General features: G+C 41.0%; 1 protein-coding gene and 1 non-coding gene across 2 annotated transcripts in view; one reads left to right on the top strand and one right to left on the bottom strand.

Annotated features, from left to right (window-relative positions):
* The first annotated feature begins 4,491 nt into the window (after positions 1-4,491).
* Positions 4,492-4,563, top strand: trnaq-uug (transfer RNA glutamine (anticodon UUG)). The gene has a single exon. It is a non-coding gene; the product is annotated as a tRNA-Gln (tRNA).
* A 544-nt stretch (positions 4,564-5,107) lies between these two features.
* Positions 5,108-22,152, bottom strand: part of calcrl2 (calcitonin receptor-like 2) — a 26,443-nt gene continuing 9,398 nt past the window's right edge. The window contains exons 2-13 of the mRNA XM_071523303.1: positions 19,009-19,066; positions 18,412-18,583; positions 15,285-15,392; positions 15,020-15,132; positions 14,230-14,321; positions 13,859-13,985; positions 13,530-13,683; positions 11,423-11,483; positions 10,664-10,730; positions 9,329-9,547; positions 8,876-8,917; positions 5,108-7,652 (exon numbers count right to left, since the gene is read on the bottom strand). Coding sequence (XP_071379404.1) covers positions 7,359-7,652; positions 8,876-8,917; positions 9,329-9,547; positions 10,664-10,730; positions 11,423-11,483; positions 13,530-13,683; positions 13,859-13,985; positions 14,230-14,321; positions 15,020-15,132; positions 15,285-15,392; positions 18,412-18,583; positions 19,009-19,062 — 1,503 coding nt within the window. The 5' untranslated portion in view covers positions 19,063-19,066 and the 3' untranslated portion in view covers positions 5,108-7,358. The remainder of the gene's footprint in view (positions 7,653-8,875; positions 8,918-9,328; positions 9,548-10,663; positions 10,731-11,422; positions 11,484-13,529; positions 13,684-13,858; positions 13,986-14,229; positions 14,322-15,019; positions 15,133-15,284; positions 15,393-18,411; positions 18,584-19,008; positions 19,067-22,152) is intronic.

The following is a 22,152-nucleotide window of genomic DNA, read 5'->3' as shown; positions in this document are numbered from 1 at the left end:
ATGTCAGGCTACACCACAGATTTGGGTTTGGGGTTTAGTTACTCTTTAAAAATTGAAAAGTCCACCCAACCGGGAAGCCAGGCCAATTTAAACAAACAATGAAATGACAGGCACAAACAGTTCAATCTGAGCAGATTGTGTTGTGAAAATGTTGGGAAAGAAGAACTAATGTGTTCAAGAGAATTTAACTTGTAAACAGACAGAAATATCATTGTCATTTTCTCATTATCCATCTTTGAAAGTTAAATCTGTTGCTTGACTGACTGTAACGTTAGCTAAATAGGTGGCAGTGGTGTATCTGAATATGGTAGTGAATATGGTGTTAATCTAAATATAGTCATTTAAAAAGTCTCCTATAGACAGCCATCAGTCTCATAACTTCTGAATGCACAGCATTTTAGAATCATTTAGACAGAATGAAGTCTACTGTTTTGTGAAGCTCATTCGAGAATGGCAACAATATGGAGAGTGTCGAACTGTATCATGTAATAAGCATATCGTCCCATCCCTACCTAGTGGTGTGTTCTCCATGTGGTCCTGGGATGGATAGACAAAGGGGGTAGTCAGCAGGTCCGCTTCAAAGGCCCCCTCATGGTAAATCCAGGAATAGTCACTGGACTGTCCGGTGAGGAGGCTGAAGAGGGTGGGGATCACCTGACCAATAGCAAAGATGTTGTCCCTCGTCAGAGGACGGTTCCTCAGGTTGGTCACATGCATCACTACCCCGATGACTGTTAGCAGCCCATCTAAATGGAAAATACAATGAGTCATGAATTACTTTTATTTAACTGACTACATGCCTTTCTTAAAAACAGGAAATAAAAAGTAAAAATAGGAAATTTCATTAGTGATTCAGGAAAAATTAAAGATGGAAAAATATATCTAAGCTCTAATATTCAGCACTGTTGAAAAAGAAATCCATGCTCAAGCAACAAAAAGCAGCAATGCAACCTTAAATCCAAAACAGCATGCTGAGAGAGAAAGGTGTAACACTCTCTTGTAGAAGAAAAAATGGAAATCTATTTATTTAGTTATAAAAACATTATGTTTTGGTCACTTGACCCTGTAAATGGTAAATGGATGGACTGCATTTATATAGCGCTTTTATCCAAAGCGCTTTACAATGCCTACCTTCACCGATGGTGGCAAGCTACCACGCAGGGTGCTGGCACAACCATCGGGAGCAATTTGGGGTTCCGTATCTTGCCCAAGGACACTTTGACATGCGGATTGGAAGAGCCAGGGATCGAACCACCAACCCTCTGATTAGTGGACGACCTGCTCTACCTCCTGAGCCACAGCCGCCCCATACCCTGTGTCTTTCCCTGTCAGCAAGCCCAAATATTCAGTAAGGATTAATTGTTGGATCATTGTCAAACACATGAATAAGTATATGTACATTGAGTAAGATGCTGGGCTATTTCAGAAATGGTAGAAAAATCTGTTTAACAATGGGACTCAATCGGTATTCCAGAAAAAAGCTTAAACAGCGCTATAGTATAGTTATCTGCACAATAAGCAAATTCTGTCTGGGAAAGGTCTTAATTTTATTTCAGCTACACATTACAATGCTTTTGAAACATATATTGACTTTGAAATATTTTTGTAGACTAAGACTAAGAGAATTCTTTGGGTCTAATGATGGGTGCCCAATGAGCTACCTACTGAGATGTGCTATACAAATAAAATGTATTATTATTATGCCCACAGTTAAGATTGTTTTTTTCCTGGGATTTGCCGGGACATGCTTTACTAATAAACTGCACTCCAATCTCATCTCAATATCTAAGAATTATAGTGTCAATTAGAAAATCTTGTTTGATATCAAACTTTCCTATGTAAAACACTTGTCTTGAACTAAGATCAAGCCTCTATTTGAATTGTAAAGAGGCACAATTACATAATCTAACACCAAAATCCACCCATTTGCTGATGTTCAAAACAATAAAATAAATGACTCCCAGCGGAAACTGCGTGTTTTACATATCAATTTACTATGTCCTTTGAGACATGTTTGTAATAAAGGGCTACATAAATAAACAAACTTGATTAACCTAAACTGGCAACAGATAACGCTAGCTAGCCAGCATCCAATTCACAACCAACTCTAACTGAAAACTACATTGAGGGGGGAGGGGGGGGGGGTGAAACTGGAAAGGAACTGGTACTTCTCACGTCGCATTGCACTGGCCATTATTTCGACTGTCCGACAAAAGCTGAAGTGCAGAATGATAATTTGGAGTGTTCGGGTCTGCTTTTATCGCCTGGAGACGGAACATGAGCCGTCTGTCTCCACTGTGACAGGTGAGGTACACTGAATGTCCTGTTGCCTATTGCTTGTCCAAAAAGCAACTCATTATAGGCTGATATGGTGTAAATCAGTCTCAATTAAGTGCATTACATTATTTTAGCAGAGCCCCAATTTGTGCCGAATAATTGCTACAAATTCAAGGTTAGACTGGGTGTCACAGGGTTATAAAATAATGATGCGTTATGGCTTCATGGCGCGCGGGGCGCATTGGAGACGCCGGTGCCGGCGCACAGCCTCCCTCAACAGCCCAATGTCTGATACCCCGAGTCAGAAAATTAGAATAAAGAACTTGTCTAGTCTGTTATGCTTTTTTCATTCAAATCAAATGAATGTGAAATGTTGAATGCATGGTTAGGTTCACTCTTTCCAAAAACAAAAGGCATATTTAGGAAACCTGGGCCAGTCGCAGAGGTCTCATCTTCCTCTAATGCCATGTCGGTGTCTCCCTCTTTTTCTAACACTACGTAGGGTTTCCCCCGTTAAGGAGGTGAGACATCGGTCAAGAGGAGAGCTCCGGTGTCCCGTCGCGCCGCCAGTGGCATCATATATGTTTTGATAAAAAAAATATCTCGTTTCCTGTCCCGTCACTTTAAATGTAATCAAAACTACAGTCATGATTGTGCGCTACCACACAATGTTGCTCGTCGCAGGCATATGCATATCTCTATCACAATTCCAAAATGCCATGCTCCAGGCTCTACTATTGGGAAACCTGTTGGAAGGAAGGAGACGACGCATGTTGTTGCGGTGTGTTTGGATGGAGCTGTGAACCGCCGCCCGTCTCTCCTGTATTCCTGATGGTTTCAACTGTAGAAACTTGGAAGCTGCGCAGAATAGCCTACCACGTGTGCACAAAAACACAGCGGAATGTGTACCTATGTGGCAAGAGCCCGATGCTGGTTGTGCAATATCAAGGTACACTGGTTGAGGTGTGCGTAATTGCGCAGCGCTTTGGAAATGCGCTCCACATCGTTCAAATTAGAGGCTGCAGGTGGAACGCATGGATGGATATAGCGATTTCATCAACTGATATATATCCTACAAGCTGTTGGATGACAGATATTGATAAGGATAACCCCCTAATATAGCCCAGTACAGACCACAATTACCTTTTACCTTCACATGGTGAGCTGGACACAACTTGGTTACAGTGAGGTGTATACCTGCTCATTAATGAGATTAAGATCGGAGTAGGCTACTCCACATATCTTACTGCGATTATTCTTACTTCGACCATAATCGCATTAATATAATCAGAGTGGTGTTTACATGGGTTCTAACTTACTCGCATTATTGCCTTAATCGCATTATAATCGCATTATTAGTGCGCATGTAAACATAGCCTGGCAGATGTGGAAAACATGCATTTCTGGCGGTGAGACTTGATTACTGCAACATTGTGTTCTCCGGTTTACCTGATACTAACATAAACAACATCAGCTCGTACAAAATGCTGCTACCAGAACCTTGACCAAAACAAGAACATTTGACCACATAACGTCTGTCGTGTCAATATCCCATGGTTTTCAATGTGACCTACCCATCGATTGATGGAGCGCAGTGTGTGAAAATATCACAGTCACTATAGCCTCCCTATTAAATTAGAACTAATCTTATATAGCAACTAGTAAAATAGCGACTAGTAGCTAGTGACGACATGATTACTGACCTAAACATAGTAATTTGTTGTTTTGAAAATAAAACGGCCTGCTGTCATGGACTTCCAGCCAAAGAGGAAGAGATCTACTCCGACTATCGCAATTTGGACGACCGAAGTAAGTAGGAGTGAAGCCTCTCGCGTCGCTTGGATACTCTTTGGTTAAAGTCCATTGCTGATCAATGCCTTGCTCACCGATAAAACTGGATAAATAACGATAATGTACTTAGTAGCGTTACTATCATTTAAAACAGTTCACCCTTCACTCGTTTAGTTAATCCCTCTAATAGCCCATATCGGAGCTAGTAACCAGTTAGCTAACGTTAAAGGCAACAAGGCTAGCTGCTGTTCCACGTCAGCTGACTGCAGCTAAGCAGCAGGCCGGTTTACAACAGGACACATTTCAACTCAGCTTTTGTATTGTTACAGCAATTTCCATAAGGTGTAACATGTAATCAAGTTAAAACAGTGTATGAAGCTTGTTCCGTTTATAAACCGCCTGGTCGTCATGGCGGTACCATCCGGTCCCATGGTGTAATGGTTAGCACTCTGGACTTTGAATCCAGCGATCCGAGTTCAAATCTCGGTGGGACCTCGCCCTTTTAACCGGACTCGGACACTGAATTCTCCGCTTCAAACGTGGCAACTCACAACTATCAGCACTGTATGTTGGCATGCGTCAAGTGTCTGCTGCGTGTGTGTGTGTGTGTGTGTGTCAACCACTGCAAAGTTACCCAGACCTCACAATCACAATCATATCTAAGGATGCTCACTAGCAGCAAAATTTGAATGCAGTCTACTTTGTATTGGTAACTCGGTAACTCTTATAGGCTATTACAGAAGAATAATAACCCACCAGCTGCTTTCATTTAGCCCACATATTTTCCCAGTAAAGCTGTCTTTCCTAGATGTTACTGTAATTGTGTGGGATTTTTCTGTTGTTCTTATTTAGTTGCAAAATGCACCCAGAGTGAATATTGAATGTGTAAGAGCTTTACTGCAATGCAAATTGAGAAAACTAGATGAATCTATTTCTCTGCTCTCTACCCATGTTGTGACAGAAATAATGAACTCACACAGAAACACAACTCGCACTCAAACGCAAGTGGGCTTATGTTCAATTATGTTTATTTCCACTCGTAACTGGTAATCAGTCATCATTAAAAATATATACATATATAAAGTCAGCTAATATGCTTCAAAATTTCTTTTGACACTTTATTGGAATGTTTCTCATAAGCCTCCTGACAGAATATTTACCCTCTGTGACGAGCGTTTCTCAACCGGTGGCTCGGGGGCCCTTAGAGCGGGCCGCTTCCGTAGAGACGAACAACAGCTTGGACAGAGGAACGTTGTGATTGGAGGCTTTCATGGTAAAGGAACGGTTTGGATGGAGAACCATTGCTCTTCTTTTTTTCCCCATGCGTCAGTGTACCATGCTGTATTCCCAGTATGCTGTCTGCCAGATGCATGCTGGTACGGCACCCAAACACACACTGAAGGTACAAAATATTAGAAACATCTCCCATCTTCCTACAACTGTCTCAAAGCTTCAAAATCCTTCTCTAACTCGTCTGCTTCTCTCCATCTCCATCTCCTCCTTTGTGATTAGTAGAGATTCAATAATGGAAATCAATAAGGCATAATGGCTTTTACCTGGATTCACCTCATCAGTGTACTTCATGAAAAGAGCAAGTGTCCATAATATTGTATACATTCAGTATATACAGCACAGCACTGGTGCAATGAAAAAACACTACATTTCTCCATGAAATGACACTCAATTCTAGTATTGCATTTGAAAAAGCATATTGCAGCAATGATACAAAGCATTATAAATAGCAAAACGGCCACTTTCAACAGCAATAATAATACAAAACATTACAAAACATTAGGAACACCGTCATAATAATGAGTTGTGCCCAAGTTATGTTGCACACTTTCAACCCGTCTCCTCCCCTTCCTGACTGAAGTGGATTTAACAGGAGAAATCAATATGAGTTCCTACCTTTCACCTACATTAACCGGGTCAGGCTATTTCATGGAAAGAGCGCGTGTTCCTAATATTTCATACACTGTAATTTGGCAAATTTACACAGTCTTCTTGTTCTGTCTTCACAGCCTCATACTTGTCCTAGAAACCTTTTACAGTTGAATTCACTCTCTTTCATCACCAGTTTTCAATATATGAAATGTTTCATGTGAGATTCAGGCTTCTCTTAAGATTACAATAAGGTCACATGAGAAACTGAGGGTGAAAAATGAAGCTAAATTGGAACAGGAGAAGATGGTGTTCAATATTTTTTTTTTTTGACAACTGAAATAGTGTGAGGAGGGAAAAAGCACATTTGTGGGTTTTTTTTGCATGTGAACTCAGCTTCATCCTGTTAACCAAGGGCTTCTCAAAGTGGGGTCCGGGGGACACCCAGGGGTCCCTGAGGGGCATTCCAAGGGGTCCCACAGCAAGATGAGGAATAGTTTAATTTCACTGTAATTCAGTTCAGAAGAAATTAGCCCAGTTAGAGCACGTATAACAATGAGTCTCTCTATCTCTCCATATACAGTTATGCAAGTCAAAGATCTTCCCATCATGGGAAAAAATCAAATGGGGGGGGTCTGTGGCCCTAATGTGTGTCTATGTGGGGGGTCATGACCTGCAGAAACCTTGTATCCCCAGTTTTACCACTTGGATTGTCCCATCGTGTCAAAAATGCATCATGACCTGGAACAGTGATTCTCAACCTTTCTCATATCAAGGACCCCTAATTTAGCCCACATTAGGGCAACGGACCCCCATTTGATTAGATTTTGTCTCTCAGACCCAAATATGAGAATATTTGCAGTGGGGGTGCAGGCTATCTGCAGGCCAGTGAGGAATACAGGCATCTCTTTGGTAGAACGCGTGCGATCACATCAGCGGGCTTTGACATTCAGCGGTCGCAGTGCTGCCCAGGTGAAGCAGAAGGAAACGGATGACAATTACGATAAGAAATACATTATGACGACACTCAAAAAAATCCTTTAACTGAAATACATAAGTGGACTTACTCCTGGCAGTATAACGCAAAAAAAAAAAAAACAGTTATAACACTTGGATTACAGAATGAGACCAAAGATCTGCTTATGAAATGAAATCCATCATCAGCTCATTTGGGTCCACAGACTGGACCTGTCACCATTAACCTGTGTGTGTGTGTGTGTGTGTGCCAGTCTATCTGTGTGTGTGTGTGTGTGCTTACATGTGCTCTTCGGATATTTTGTACATACATACATGTGTGTGACGGACACAACTCGGATCTTTTTCCGATCTATCGTTTTGTTAACCCCTCCGTTTCCAGTCCCGCGTCTGTCGTCGTGTGTGTGTGTGTGTGTGTGTGTGTGTGTGTCCAATCAGATGTCGGTGGTCTCCAGGCTCTGCGACGCCTCCGTCTCTCCGTTGCCGCTCCTCCTCCTGTTGCTCTGCTGCCCGTTGGCCTGCTGATGCGGCGGTTTCTGGTCGCCGGTGGACAGGTAGTGGTTGCTGTCGGCGGGCAGCTCCAGGCTCACGGTGGCGCGGCTGGTTTCGGTGATGGAGTTGGTGTGGTAGTTGCAGTGGGAGTTGGCGGTCGCGTTGGTCTCCCCCCAGCCGGTTTTGCCCCACGCGATCTTCAGCTGAGCCCACTTCCTCCGCAGCGCCGTCTGGGCCTGGACGTCAACAAGAAGCACACACACACACACACACATTGAAAGGATACAGAGGTGGCGCGAAAATAATCTCATTAGAATGGTTTTCAATAAAGAGTTTGCATGGTCTGAATGCTGTTTCAGAGGCTTTTCCTCCCTGATAAGAATTGGGAAACACTGAATACTTGTATTTTTTTGGGACATGAAAATGGTCAGTTTTAAAGATATTGTATATCGGCACAAAATATCGCCTATCAGCAGCTTCTGTCTAAAAATATTGCCTTTGATATTTATCAGCAGAACTCCAAAACCCATATCAGTCTCACCAACATTATGACAATAGCAACATTTGACACCCTGAAGTTTAATAAGCACCTACTCTCTTTATTTTTTCCAAAGGTTTATCATGTTTCAAAACAGGCCGTATACGTTTCAAATTGAACACGATGGACAAAAGGTCTAGGAGAGGTCAATACATTCATCTAGATTGATTTTCCTGACTCTCTCTACAGGTGTCGGTCCAGCAGTACGATGGTAACCGGGGTGGACAGGCGGCACCATGAGCCCCTTCCTTCCTCCTGCTGTTTCCACTTCATCTGATGTGACAGAGGCTCCGACAGACAGACATTTCCTTTGACCCTTGTTTAACCAGGCAAGTCGACTAAAGGCACTTTCTTATTCACACCGGCCTTCAAAAACCCGTAATAAAACCTGAATCCTAATAGATACACACAGATAGAGTGGCTTGCTGGCAGACGGATAGATAAATTAACCAACAGACAAACACACAGTGAAACAAACAGACCAGCAGGCAGATGGAGAATCAAGAAAACATACAGCTCAATAGAGTTTGGGTCAATTGACTTTCAACAGAACAACAATATTTGGATTTGGCTTGTTTCATGGGCAAAAGAGATGTAATGCCAATGTAAATAATTATTTTCTTCCGTAACCCTGTTTTCAATACATGTCATGATATTTTGTATTGTTTATTAAGTCATCACTGAGAATAAAACTACAAAAACGGACTAATGAACAGGAAAATCAATCCCAGACTCAAATTAACTGCAGTAGCTGAAGTGCACAATCTATCTGGGTCATAAAAGTTTTCCAAAGCAGCAATAAGCCCAAGGCCTCATTACACTGAGACCGTTATTATTGACAAAAGCTGAAATTTATGATCGTTTGAATTGGTTCAAAGCCTCCTATTGTAAGGTATCTGTGAAATATGACAATTTTCCTACCTCGGCATTGCAGAAACAGAAGATAATTGCCACCAGAAGTCCCTGCAAAGAAAAAGGTCACATAATTAATATCCATCGGGGGCCTCATTTATCGAAATGTTCTTGAACGTCATCTTTAACCTTCCTGTACGCACACTTTTTGAATCGGATGTAATAAAATAGTATGTGAAGTTATTCAGAGAGGAGAGGATAAAGGACTTCTATTGGGCTTTAGAGTGTGTAGGCCTTTGTTGAAGGTGTTCTTTGGTTCTAAGCAAAACTCTAAAAAGCCTTTATTTCAAGGCTATAGTTCAAAATAACCAAACCAACTCCAACCTGTGTCTTTATATCTTGAAATAAAGACATGAAATAAAGGCTTTTGGCATTTTTGTGCCTTGAACTCCTTTTTCATTACTGCTTAAAGTGATGATGCATTTTGCTCCCGCTCTGACGGCAGGTGTACCGCGGCCGTACCTGGAAGTGGGAGAAGATGTGCATGATGAACTCGTAGATGGCCCGGGCCGTGCGCCCCTCCGGCCTCCAGGGGACCAGGATGAACTGGGCGCCCAGCAGGGGGATGAGGATGAGGGTGGCTCGCACCACCTTCATGTAGGCGGTGGACTCAGCGCGGTGGGTCACCTTCAGCTTGGTGATCAGGACCCGCACGATGTTCAGCAGGAAGAAGAAGTTCACCTGGACGGACCGATAGTGGACGGGTGGACGGGTGGACGGGTGATGGTAAGTGACAGAGGGAGGGGAAGAGGAGAGAGAGATAGAAATATGTTATTGTCCCACACCTGATGAAAATGAACAAGATGTATTCCAGCATTTAAATAATTACAGTAGTTGCCTTAATGGTGGCGCTATCATTAAATGTTAAAAGATTTTAACCTTGAAAGGCCATAAATATTCCATTGTTGATGCATTTTGTCACCATATTCTATCATTTAAAAAATTACACTGACTGTTCAAATGAGTGCGCTATAATCAAGGGAAAAAATAGGCACCACTGATGCAATTTTGATGAAACTTAGAAGGATGATGTATCATGGTACTGATTGGCCCAAGCAGGTGCCTGCATTATTCATAGTGGATGCCATGTTTCATTTATAAATTATTATACATAGTGGTGATTATATACTATCATCTAGTACTTGAATAATTTAGCATCTCAATATGGTTTCAATGTATACACTGTGGTAATGGTTTTGAAAATGTACATTTTGTACACTGCTTTGGTGATATTGTTTCTAAGGACAATAGAGTACAGAATACAGTCATGCCAATAAAGACAGTACATTAGTAAGTCACTCACTGACTGATGGATGACCAGTACTGTAACCTAACTTATTTGTGTATACTGCACTGGCATCTGTCCCGTGTTGTGCATTTGCATTATGAGTTTTAGTTAAACGTATAGAAAACTAATTACAATGAATAACAATGTTGAGGCCCAATTTTTAGAGGGAAAAGAAACATTTGTAGTTAATAATTTCATGGTAATGTTGCAAGATAAAAAGACGTATTGGTTGGACTACTGACTATTTTATAACATGTATGATTAAGAGAGAGGGTGGCAGGTATGGCCTAGTGGTTAGAGAGTCCATCCTTCAACCGGAGGACCTGGCTTCAAACATCCTCCGTGCTGAAATGTCCATGAGCAAGACACTGAATCCCTACCAGCTCCAGGACTGCTGATCTGTTTCTGACCCTGACCTTTGACCTCCCTGTGGAGGGGGGCAACAGAAAAGACTATTTCCCAACAGGGATCAATAAAGTATGACATTATTTTTACGATTAATGACTCACAAGCAGGGCGGCATGAATGGGCCCATGAATGATGTAGAGCAACTGGGTGTCCGAGCTGATCCAACACCTGAAATACACACACACACACACACACACACACACACATAGAAAGAAACACTAAGCTCCAAAATTACTGACAGTAACCCTGCGAACTCTCACATAAACAGTGACATAAAGACCTGAGGGCTTAGTGAAAGCCTGAATAATTCATAGTTGGTGCTTTCAACTCAGCAGAATAAAGGGTTCACACTAACACCACTTGATCTGCTGGCAAATCAATATCTTTCAATTCCACTCAGCCTGATGGTGATCAGATCAGAGAGCCTGAGAGAGCAGAGAAGAAGGTTGGGGGGGGGGGGCTCAAAACTAGTCTCTAGTCCACATTCCTACAGACTCTCTTGCTCAGACATATTTTCTTAAATTCTAGTGTATTAGGCTGTCATTTGAAACAGTAAGATTATCACACAAATTAAATGCTGTAGTCGAGAAAAAGGCTTCTTCTGGTCTAGGTCTTGATGTTGTTTTGAACCTCTTTACTCTTGGTCTTGCCTTGGGTTCACCTAGACTTGATTTGATCTTGACTTGGACTTGACTAAGTCTGCACTACTGTACAACTCCATTGGAAACTATGATTCACATTCAGTCATCTAGGCAGTGTACTCTAATACACTGTCTTTTTGGGTGCAGCAATAGTATAAAATGTTGAACTACAAGGGCTCCATCTGTACAGAGTAAATCAGCTTGGTCGCCACATCTTACTTGTCATTAAAGAAGAGTCCACGACCCACAGCGTACGTGATGGCAGGAATGATGGGAAAGCCTGGAGACAGAGAGAAACATGGAGATGGAGAGAAAAAGGTCAGAGAGAGAGTGGAAGAGAAACAGCCAAACAGCATTTACCAGTGATACAAAGCCCTATAGAGGCTTTGCAGTTGCAATCTCCCTGCAGCCACATCTAGTTCCATCATGGAGGTTCAATGGAGAATTGGCTGTATTCAAATAAAAGCTAAATATCAAATATAGAAAAAGAGAGGCACCTGAAAAAGATTGTTGTGTGTAGGTATAGTGTAGGTTAATTCAGTAACGTTCTCAGTAAAAGTGAATAGTGTGATAAGGTGGATTTGTTTCCAAATGTAGTTACTGTGACACAGTAAACTGTCTTGTCTTTAGCTCTAGTCTCTACTCCAAAACACTCTGAGTTGTAGCTTGAGAAGAGTCAGCTCAGTTAACCTGAACAAACTGTTAGCTAGCTAACAGCCAGCAGGCTCATTTAACAAAGCAACCATAATGTTAATATGCGACTACTAGCCACCGCGAACACTAGCTTCTATTAGCTAGTGTGCTAATCAGATGTGTTTACAAGACAGTGATGGTTAGCTGACTAAATAGTTAGCTAATGATATAATTTCCACAATTTGAAAATTAAAACGAACACTTTTAACTGACTGAATCCTTCATATTTAGATATAATTTATTTTGTTCTAGCGTTATATACATTATATAGCATTTTGGAAAAGAGAACTTCATATGTGCAAAGATGTAGGAAGCTAATAGTTCATCTACAAGCCAACACTATACCACAGTGTGACAGGAACAACAGGGAAGTCATCAGAAATTCAATTATGGTACCGACTTCAGCGTACATCTTATGAATGCGTAATAAGATCTTCTGAAATGTTAATAAACGAACGATGCCCCATATGTCATGTCACAACATACAGCACAATTTCTTTGCTGTTGGTGTCAAGAGAAGGGGAAAAAAAGTAATCATGAGAAGAATGCTTGTTTTCTCCTTGATGCCCATGTATTTTTTTTTAATTATACACTCAGATTTAAAAGGCTTCATAGTAAACCAACTCAACAAATCGCTGTAAAATGCTGAAAAAACAGTGAAGGTCACACAAAGGGCATATTACTATGCTTATTGAAGGAAGGCTGTACTGTACATATATAAAAAGATGTGAGCCTAAGTGACATGGAGGAGTCCATTACTAATACATAAGAGCTCTCTGGATGTGGCAGCACAGCCAGACTTATTGAGAGTGTGTGATGGAGGGCCCACTTACTCCCAACATTACATTCAGGCTTCAAGGTTAAACCTTTGTGTCGAGTCGTGTTTGAAAATTGGCGTTCTCAGTGCATGAAAAGCATTCAGAACAAACTGAAAAATCCTACCATAAATCCAGGTCCATATAACTGTAAACAGTAGGGTTTGGGCACTGTAACCAGGCAAGGCTTTCCATTTCCATCCTGAAGTGGTGCTCATGAGGCATTACGAGGCATCACAAGTGCATTGGAGGAACAGTGTGAGCGACTGCTAGTTATTATAATGAGAGCGTCACATCATACACACCGTGTGCAAAAAAAATCCAACCGATGAGACGAGGAAATGAGATTTTATAGGGCCAGCAATGTTAAGAACTTTCTGTCTCCTCCAACTCTGTCTGTGATCACTCATTTTGTGTTTCGATACAGCTTTTAACACAATACAGGTGTTATCATTGGCATATCTTTCTGTTTCTGTTGTCAGATGATGACTATAAAAAAAAGATTTGATCGAGGGTCACAAAATGCTAACTAGCTAACCAAGGCTAACGGTAATCTCTGGGCAATGGTGAGAACCAGTCTATACCCTGCGGAAGTACGTCAGCCATGTTTGTGAGTGTAATTCTATGTTTGTCTGATGATTTTATTGTACAAAAAGTTTATCTCTACTTCTAATGGGCTTGTAACGTGCTTTTAATGCATCTGAATGCACTACAAGTAAAGCATTACCAACTTGCAAATAACACATTGGTAAATGCATGGGCTTTTGTATGTCTCTCCCTGGGCTTGTAGACCTATAAGCTGTTTGCTCCCGACTCACCCCATCCCAGGACGTAGTACCAGAAGAGCTGCTGCTCCCCGACGAAGACGGCCACGATGATGAGGGTGTGGAGGTAGATGCCCTCGCACAGCATCCAGAAGTAGGTGGACGCAAACGTATACTGGTTGAGCACAGACAGGACCTTACAGCTGACCTGAGGGAGAGAATGGACACACATAACATGAGGAAAGAGGAAGATTTTTAGTTGAAGTGCCTTGTGAAGCATTACAAAAGAAGAGAGAACATGGCTCAGGTCTTCTCTCAGGTTAAGTGAAGGCCTGGACAATTTATTTTATTATATGCAGATAGAACATAATCGGGTGGCTCACAGGGTTGCTGGCCACGGTGGCCTGGTTGTTGGCCACAGCGGAGAGCCAGATAACAGTAACGATGGAGTTCAAGATGAAGGAGAGAAACATGTTCTTGTGCAGGGAGATCCTCTGGCAGCTAAGACTCCTGAGAGAGAGAGAGAGAGAGAGAGAGAGAAAGAGAGAGAGAGAGAGACAGGGGATGGTATATTAGGGTTCGACCGATATAGGTTTTTGATGGCTGATACTGATAATTAAAAAGGCCAATATCGTCCCCATATATGCTCTAAAAACAGCTTATGACTGTTTCTAAGCCGTTATTCACATAATATCTCTACAAAAAGTCTATAAAGAATGTACAGGAATAGTTCATCTTGAAGTAGGTGACTCACTTGAAGTAGGAGAAGATGATCAGAGAGATGATCAGGGAGACGATGGACAGACCATGACCGACCATGGCCAGGTAGTATAGACTGAAGGCTAACTGCAGGGAGAGAGAGAGGGGGGGGGGGGGGGGGGGGGGGGGGCGTTGCTATTATAAAATTGCAACTGATGTGTATAATACTTTGTAAAAGGATAATAAATTCTTCAGAAAACATCAAATAAATGAGAAACTATTCACTCATTTCATTAAATATTGACAAAAGAACAGCCACAGTTAAGCTTAATCCACACTGTCTGTAAAAGCAGGCCAAAGTGACAGGTTCAGTGTCAAGCTTAAAGATGTAACATGTGGGATAAAGGTAGTTGTGATAAGATGTGAGAAAAACAAACAGTGAGCTCAATAATCAGTTCAAACAGTTTGAAGATTTTCCCTGCAAAACTGTGACAGAAATCTCCTGGTACAGCATACATGAACAACAGTGTTGTCATGATAGCAGAACATTGACTTCAGTACCATACCCCATATACCAGATACCATTCTACATCATACACGTACCACATATACTCTATATACTACTTCTCTGGTGTTCATACCAGTTAAGAACACATGAAGAAATAGCTGTATATGAGCATCAGTCCCGACTTCATTTTTGTTAAGCTAGACTTTCAAAGCATAAGGAACTGCTGGCTATCAGATGTCAACATCTGTGTCCTTCTACCCATAAACCCTTGCGTTTTGGGGTGGACACAAAATATCAACATATCCCATACACAGTCCCTTCATTGCACTGTGTTTACCTTGAGCTTCTCTTTGGTGTAGGTCTGACACTGGGTGTAGTTAGACCAGACTCTGTTGCTCTCTGGGTGGTGGAACCACTGGCCGTCAGGATTACACACTTTGGTAACTTTCTCTGTGGGTAGACCGAGGTACAATTAACAAACTTACTGTAGGTGCCAGATGGGTGGGGTTTGCTGCATATAGGACAATACAATGATCACTGGACTGTCCTAATGTGGTGTGTGTGTGTGTGTGTGTGTGTGTGTGTGTGTGTGAGGGCCTCACCAGCAGGGTCGAAGTCTTGAAAGTATTCGGGACACATCTGCATGACTGTCCCTGGAGCCGCATCCCCCCAACACAGCCAGCCGTCCCACGTACGGTTACAGAAAGTACCTGCGGGGGGCAGCAGTGCTTGGGCATTAGACTTGTAGACGGGTGTGTATGTGTGTGTGTGTACAGTATGTTTGTGTAAAAAAACGCATCACTTCATGTGCAGCAGAGGATTTTTCCCAGGAAAGAGCTACCAGACACCGGCTGTTTAGAACAGACAATGGAAAAGCTTTCATGAACTGGATAGAGGTTGGATCACTTGTGGTGTAGAAATCAGATAGAGTGGAGAAAAATGGACATTTATTTATAAGAAAATGTTGTAGATTATCACTTTAAAATGGACTCGGATCAGCTTAAAATGAGGCTAAAATGAGCAAGACACTGCTGTAACACAACAATATTAAAGATCCAGAACAATGATTTCAACACAATAAGCATCACCTTTTCAGTATTTGATGGTTAGATGGTACAAAGCCTGTAGGACTGAGTGAGAGCAGAACCTTCCACTGCAGACAATGCTTCTATCTTTGAGGAACAATATCCAGTGGAACTTCAGCTCCCAGCAACAATGGAGACACAAAGATTTTGGCTAGCTTGGCAAGTTGCTGTCTGGCTATTTGACAGACTATGGGACACCTGATTAACTATGCATACTGTCGACCAATCAGAGCATTCATTAAAACCTCATCATTTAAACCAGGAAATAGATTGGAATTCTAAATCTGTTTGCGTTTTTCAAAGGGTGTTAAGTCAAATTTCCACAATGCTGACGGTCATAATAATTTGGGCAACTTTACATTAAAAGGTCCTTTGTTAAATAATACCATGACATTGAGGAATCCAATTCTCACTGCACTGGACCTTTAAATAAATGATCAACAAAAAATGACACAGTAATGTGTGTGACTATTCATTGCCCCCCTCCACCTTTAAAAACTGAATCATATACTCAGTGTACATCTACTGCAGGGGGCAGCATTTGCCATATAATATGGCATTGTGGTACTCCTACTTTAATCATATGTAGTACTGTGGAGAGCTATGAATATGTAGGTAGAGACAGCACAAAAAAGACTGAACAAAGTCCCCTTTAGTCTGGCTGAGAATAATGATGGGGTTGAAATAGTATTATCATAAGTGAGAAGGTGTGTTAAATTTACAGGAACCACAACAATCGTCATTCCCATTCTCTTTAATATACACCTCTAAAGCCTAGTGTATTGCATAACCAGTCAATGCAGAGAATATAACAACACTGTAATAAGTCTTGGTCCCGATCAGCGACTCACATGCCAGCGGAGAAACATAAAATAGGAAACTCTTTTGCATTTTTTTAAGAAAGTCCCTGGCAGGACGAATCATGTAAATGATCCATTGAAATGAACACAAATGTTGTAAACCGTGCACACGCACACGGTCTCACCACAGCTGTCCCGCTTGACTTCCAAGCACAGAGCTTGTCAACAATAGACGGAAACCTGGCGGTGGCAGGTTGCACCGTGGCATGTTGGGAAGTGGAGCACAAAATAACATTTCAAAGGCAGTTATTTACTGAGCAGGAGAAACAGGCACCGGGACAGAGACAAAGAGCCAGCTTCCCTTCTTTCACCAGCGAAGGACTCGCTTCCTCTCTCTCTCTCTCTCTCTCTCCCTCTCTCTCTACCTGTTTTATGTATGTGTGTAATAGTGTTTTTTATACTGTAAGGGATGCAGTGTTTACTCACCTTTTCAGCCTGACATACATTTTTAGGATGTAAACTCATAGTATGAATCAGAGTAAGTAGCATCAAATTGATGGAAGTTGTATGACGATCAGGTTTAAGGAAAAGAAGGCGAAACTGATATTTTTCTGAAAGAGTAACTGATTTTGCTTCACGTTTGTGGTTGTTTGCCTGATTCTGTTGTATATTGATTTAACCTGAAATTTTGTTTTATGCCTATGACTAAAACTAATCTAAACTGGCCATTGCTGAGAACCACACACACACACACACACACACACACACACACACAGTACACACTACAGTTTCCTCACACACGGGAGGAAAGGGAAACTGTAGAGTTGTGACTTCAATATCAGTGTTGAATTTCAATCTGATTCCATTTAGCTGCTGTCCCATCTGTGATGTTGCAATGTAATAAATGAAAATGAGCTAAAAGAACAGGCTGTGTCTGCTCTTAATCACAGCATGGACCTTTACCGACCTTTATTTTCACCATGTTTTACCAACTACAGCTCATTAACCCAATGCTTAACCTTTTAATTACAGACAGTGATGTAGTGGAGGGTATAAAACTGATGTAAGAATTATGAGGATAAGTTCTATTGAGGGGTGAAAGCATAAATTAAAGCTGTTTATCAGGCTATTATCATCTAGTATCATTTTTCACTTATTTCATACTGCATATAGAGCATAAATACTTTTTTTTGGTGTGTTTTCATATTGTACATATTTCATTTTTTTTGTCTCATTATGATTTACTGCTGTTATTCTCCAATCCCTCATAATGCTGTAATTAATTTAATTCATATATATTTTCATGTTTTTCATTCTTACATTTCTACTTAACACGTGCTATGTCAATTGTGTTTTAATACCCCTCATTTGCTATATTCATATTTATACTCTATTTCTCTTTGCTGTACCCAGTGTCATCCTAAATTAAATGCACTGAAGTGTTGAAAATGACACATTGTTTTTAAGAGTGTCATTTAAACTGAATTTTGATAAAAAAAGTAACTAATCCAGGTGAAATAGGGCTTAAGAAGACCTTGCTGTAGTTGAATAATAAACACAAACTTTAGCCTTATTTGTACAAGACTAGCATTATGTGGGGACCTCATGTAATTAATGAATTATCCCTCCAGTCATTTATAAGATCAAGATTTTACAATATGTCACTTCCTGATTGAGCAAAGCAAAATGGGAAGTTTGCGCTGAAAATAATTTCAAAACCTTCCTCTACAGATTCCAGGAAAGGAAAAATCAACTCGTCTAGCAGAAGAAGAAGAAAAAGAAATCCCGCCCTGAAAACAAATGGCTGACTTCTCTCTATAGCTATTGCATGAAAGTGTCCTGACCTTCTTCTGCACGCGCCGGGTCGTGGATTATCTTCAGGTAGCACTCGAACTGGGCAGCCAGGATCTGGAGTCGGGACACGCTGGACATGTTGTCGCTGGACGTCTCCTTCTTCTGCTCCTCCACCGCCTCCTCTACAGCCACCACGGACCCCACATCCTCACACTGGGACACCTGGGAAGTGGAGTCACGCAGAAATTCATTTACATTAGTGCAAGTAGTCATAGGACACAGCAAGGAAGAAGGGGATATAACTAATAATGGGGGTTAAATAAACACACTCAGCTGACATTTCAAATATGTGAGCATATCAAGTAGAAATGCATCAATTAGAATAAGCAAAGAAGTCTGGATTCCAGCATTAACAGGATGTGCAAAATAGCAGCAGTGGTATCAGAAGCAGCATAATTTACTGAGACAGAAAGATGATGTGAAATATGTGCAGTTTGAAAAGGTGGGGGGAAAAATTGTATCAATATACATGCATTATATAACATAAAAAGGAAAATGAAAGTGTGGGAAAGACTGTGTGAAAGATTACTCCATATATACAGGGTACAGATACACACACACACACACACACACACACACACACTCACCTCAGCGCCCAGTGCCAGTACAACCAGCAGTGAGAGTGCTAGGGTCCTCCACATGTTTCTACAGGGAAACAAAGAATTAATAAACACCATGCTTATACTGGCACAAGATAAAGTAGCCTACTACAGCAGTTGTATACAGATTGGATCACAAGTGACTACATGGCGGAGTAGTGGTGATTCATTCCAACACTGTATTTGTGGCTCTGGGCCACCCAGGGGTCCTTGGTGAGGTCCAATAGGGTCCCCCAACAAAGGGCTGTCAGGTGCCGTAACACACCCTCTGGCGGCCATATTGGAGGTCTTCAGCTCTTAGGCAACATAAGGCGTATCAGCAGAATTTAATAGACATGGTTCAATTCTGTGCTGTTTTTGACTGGGAACTGATCATTTCATCATTGATACATCTGACTGATTGTGTTTATTGTCAGCTTGTTAGCTAACCATAGTATCTGGTATCTAGTACAAATCCACCTTATCACACTATTCACTTTTACTGAGAACGTTACTGAATGGATCTACAGCCACACCACAACAAGCTGACTCAGCTAGCTCTCTTTTTTTCCAGCCTGGTAATTGTTATAGATTTAGGCATAATTTCCCTAATGGACCTCCTATTATTTCATTACCTAACAGTGTGTAGTTATACAATTCAGAACTAAATCCCATATGGGTCCCTGGGACAAAATCAAATGGAGGTCGGTGTCCTAATGCTTGTCTATTTTGGGGGTCCATGATATGAAAACATCGGCCAACCCCTGTTCTAACACATTATGACACTCCTTTGTTTTGAAGACATCCATTCAAATGTGTGTGCATCCATGCCTGTGTGTTCATGTGTGCGTGTGTGTGTGTGTTCATGTATGTGTGTGTTTTCTCAGCTATCAGGACAGGAAGTTCCCGCTCCAGCAGGGTCACAGCACCACAGTCATTCCTCTCCACTCAGGGTCAGAGACACAGATGGGTGTTTATTATTATTTTAAAGGGAGAGAGGGGGGCGGTCCGTTCCCCTCGGTGCTTTCTCTTTAATGAGGGATGCGCAGTGATGAGTGCACATAAGAGAGATGGCAATGGCAGAATTCAATCTCGGACAACAAAAGGCACAAAGAAGAGAGAAAGATGTGCTTTATTAATCCTTGAGGGAGGAAATTGAATCCAGCAAAAGAACCACTGAAGAATCTTTTTATAGTGTGGTGTGTATAGGGCCAACAGGAATACATATATTTCCCAGGGTGAGGGTCTCGGCCACTACAGCATCTCTGGACTCCGCTCTGTGTTTTTTTAATAATCACACTATTTCACTTTTTTCGTGATTTTGTGCTGATGTAGAAAAAGTGTGTCACATGATGCACACTTTGATTCCATAAGAATGTCTGACGCTCTTTTCAGATGTAGCTATGAGAAGGGTTTTTTTTCTATGTTATTATTGTGATTTTATTTTCTTTAACTTTTACATCATTTATTGTTATGCTTATTGTCTCTCCTTGATTCTTTTAATAATGTTTTATTGTTAAAACATGTAATGAGACACCCTGATGTGATGCACTTTAAATAAACTTGACTTTTTCAAACCGGCCGGGTATGATAGAGGATTCAAACAGTGGGTAACCAAGGGAGACACAGCATGGTGTACTTTAGAGAAGGATGGGGAGCTAGAGAGTTTCCAGAATATGAAAGATAAATATAATTTGGGGAAGTATGAATTCTACAGATACTTACAACTAAGGGATTACTATAAGAAGGAAATCAAAGTAGAGCCCTCCGTGGAAGTGAATGAGGTGATCCAAATTATAATCAATTCGTACAAGGAAACAAAAATTAGAATTATATCTGCAATATATCAAGCATTGATGACGAATAAGTATTCGACTAAATATATAAAGGAAAAATGGGAATCAGAATTCAACATACAAATTTCAGATGATGATTGGCAAAACATGTGGAAAATACACCAAACATCCACCACTTCACGGATATGGAGGGAATTCTCGTGGAAAAATTTGATTCGTTTTTTGATCACGCCCAAAGTCAAGAGTAAATATTCAAACATAAATCTACCATGCTGGAGAGAATGTGGAGCATTAGATGCAGATCACTCACATATATTTTGGAAATGGTATACACAGTTTTGCAAAAGATACTAGGTTATGATATCCCTATGAGCTACAGCTTTTTGGGGGTTTTTTTCTTTTCTTTTTTTGTTTGTGTACATGTTTAACTGTTGGTTTTACATGTTTATAAATGTTGAACTCAATAAAAACTAAAGTGAAAAAAAAGAAAATCACAAAAAAAAAAAAACTTTTCAGCTGATGACCTGAAAAAAGTTTTGTAGAACTGAAACTCCAAACTGCAAACCTAATGCTTCCCCAAAAGTTCGATATATGCATATGTGGAAATTATGAGGAGAAAAAGCTGCATCATTTGTACAAACTCAGCAAACCCAAGATTTGCATCTACAGCAACATTCACAAAATCTTCCTCCCTGAAATATCAATAACTATCAATTTTTGCTATGCTGCATGTTAGAAATTCTGCACAGAAAGAGAACACTATCAAACTTTACTACCATGAGGCCCATGCATTCAGATACTTGCACTACAAGCAGTGTTATCTGTTGGCATATGATTTATTTAATGCTGACTCTAGCTGCACATTACATGCCGAGTGGTCCACCGCTGTGGTCTGGACTACATGACAGAACTGCCTCAAGTCCTGCAGAGCTACCAGTGGGTGGCTCTCAATTTATCCCTCATCTTAAAGTGTAGATCGGTAGCCCGTCTGGAAGTTGAAAGAAAGCGTAGAAAACCATGCAGAGAGGCTCTTCTTTGAGGCTGGAATAATGAAAACATTTGGACAGCAAAGCATGAGTCGAAGGGAAAGAGGGATGGAGGAATAAAGGAGAGAGAAACGTGGGGAATGCTGCGCTCCAGTGGTTTGGGGAAATAGTCTCTTAACAATGTATGATGGACCATTCCTCATTCTTTGTTTGTGTTTCTTTCTTTCTTGCTTTCTTTCTTTCTTTCTCTCCATGTTGTTGTGATTACTACTGGTCATCTATAGAAGTAATAGATTACTTAAACGCCCCTTGGAGTTACAAAAGCTCTTTTAAAAGAAGCAAGGACAAGTGTCAGAGTACATTTTTCAGGT

Source organism: Centroberyx affinis, unplaced genomic scaffold, assembly GCF_046629955.1.
Source record: "Centroberyx affinis isolate AG114_WGS23_722 - 3 ecotype Tasmania unplaced genomic scaffold, CSIRO-AGI_Caff_v1 ptg001079l_1, whole genome shotgun sequence".
Taxonomy (NCBI): Eukaryota; Metazoa; Chordata; class Actinopteri; order Beryciformes; family Berycidae; genus Centroberyx; species Centroberyx affinis.
Note: the sequence above shows the minus strand (reverse complement) of the source record. Positions and strands in the feature narration are given on the sequence as shown.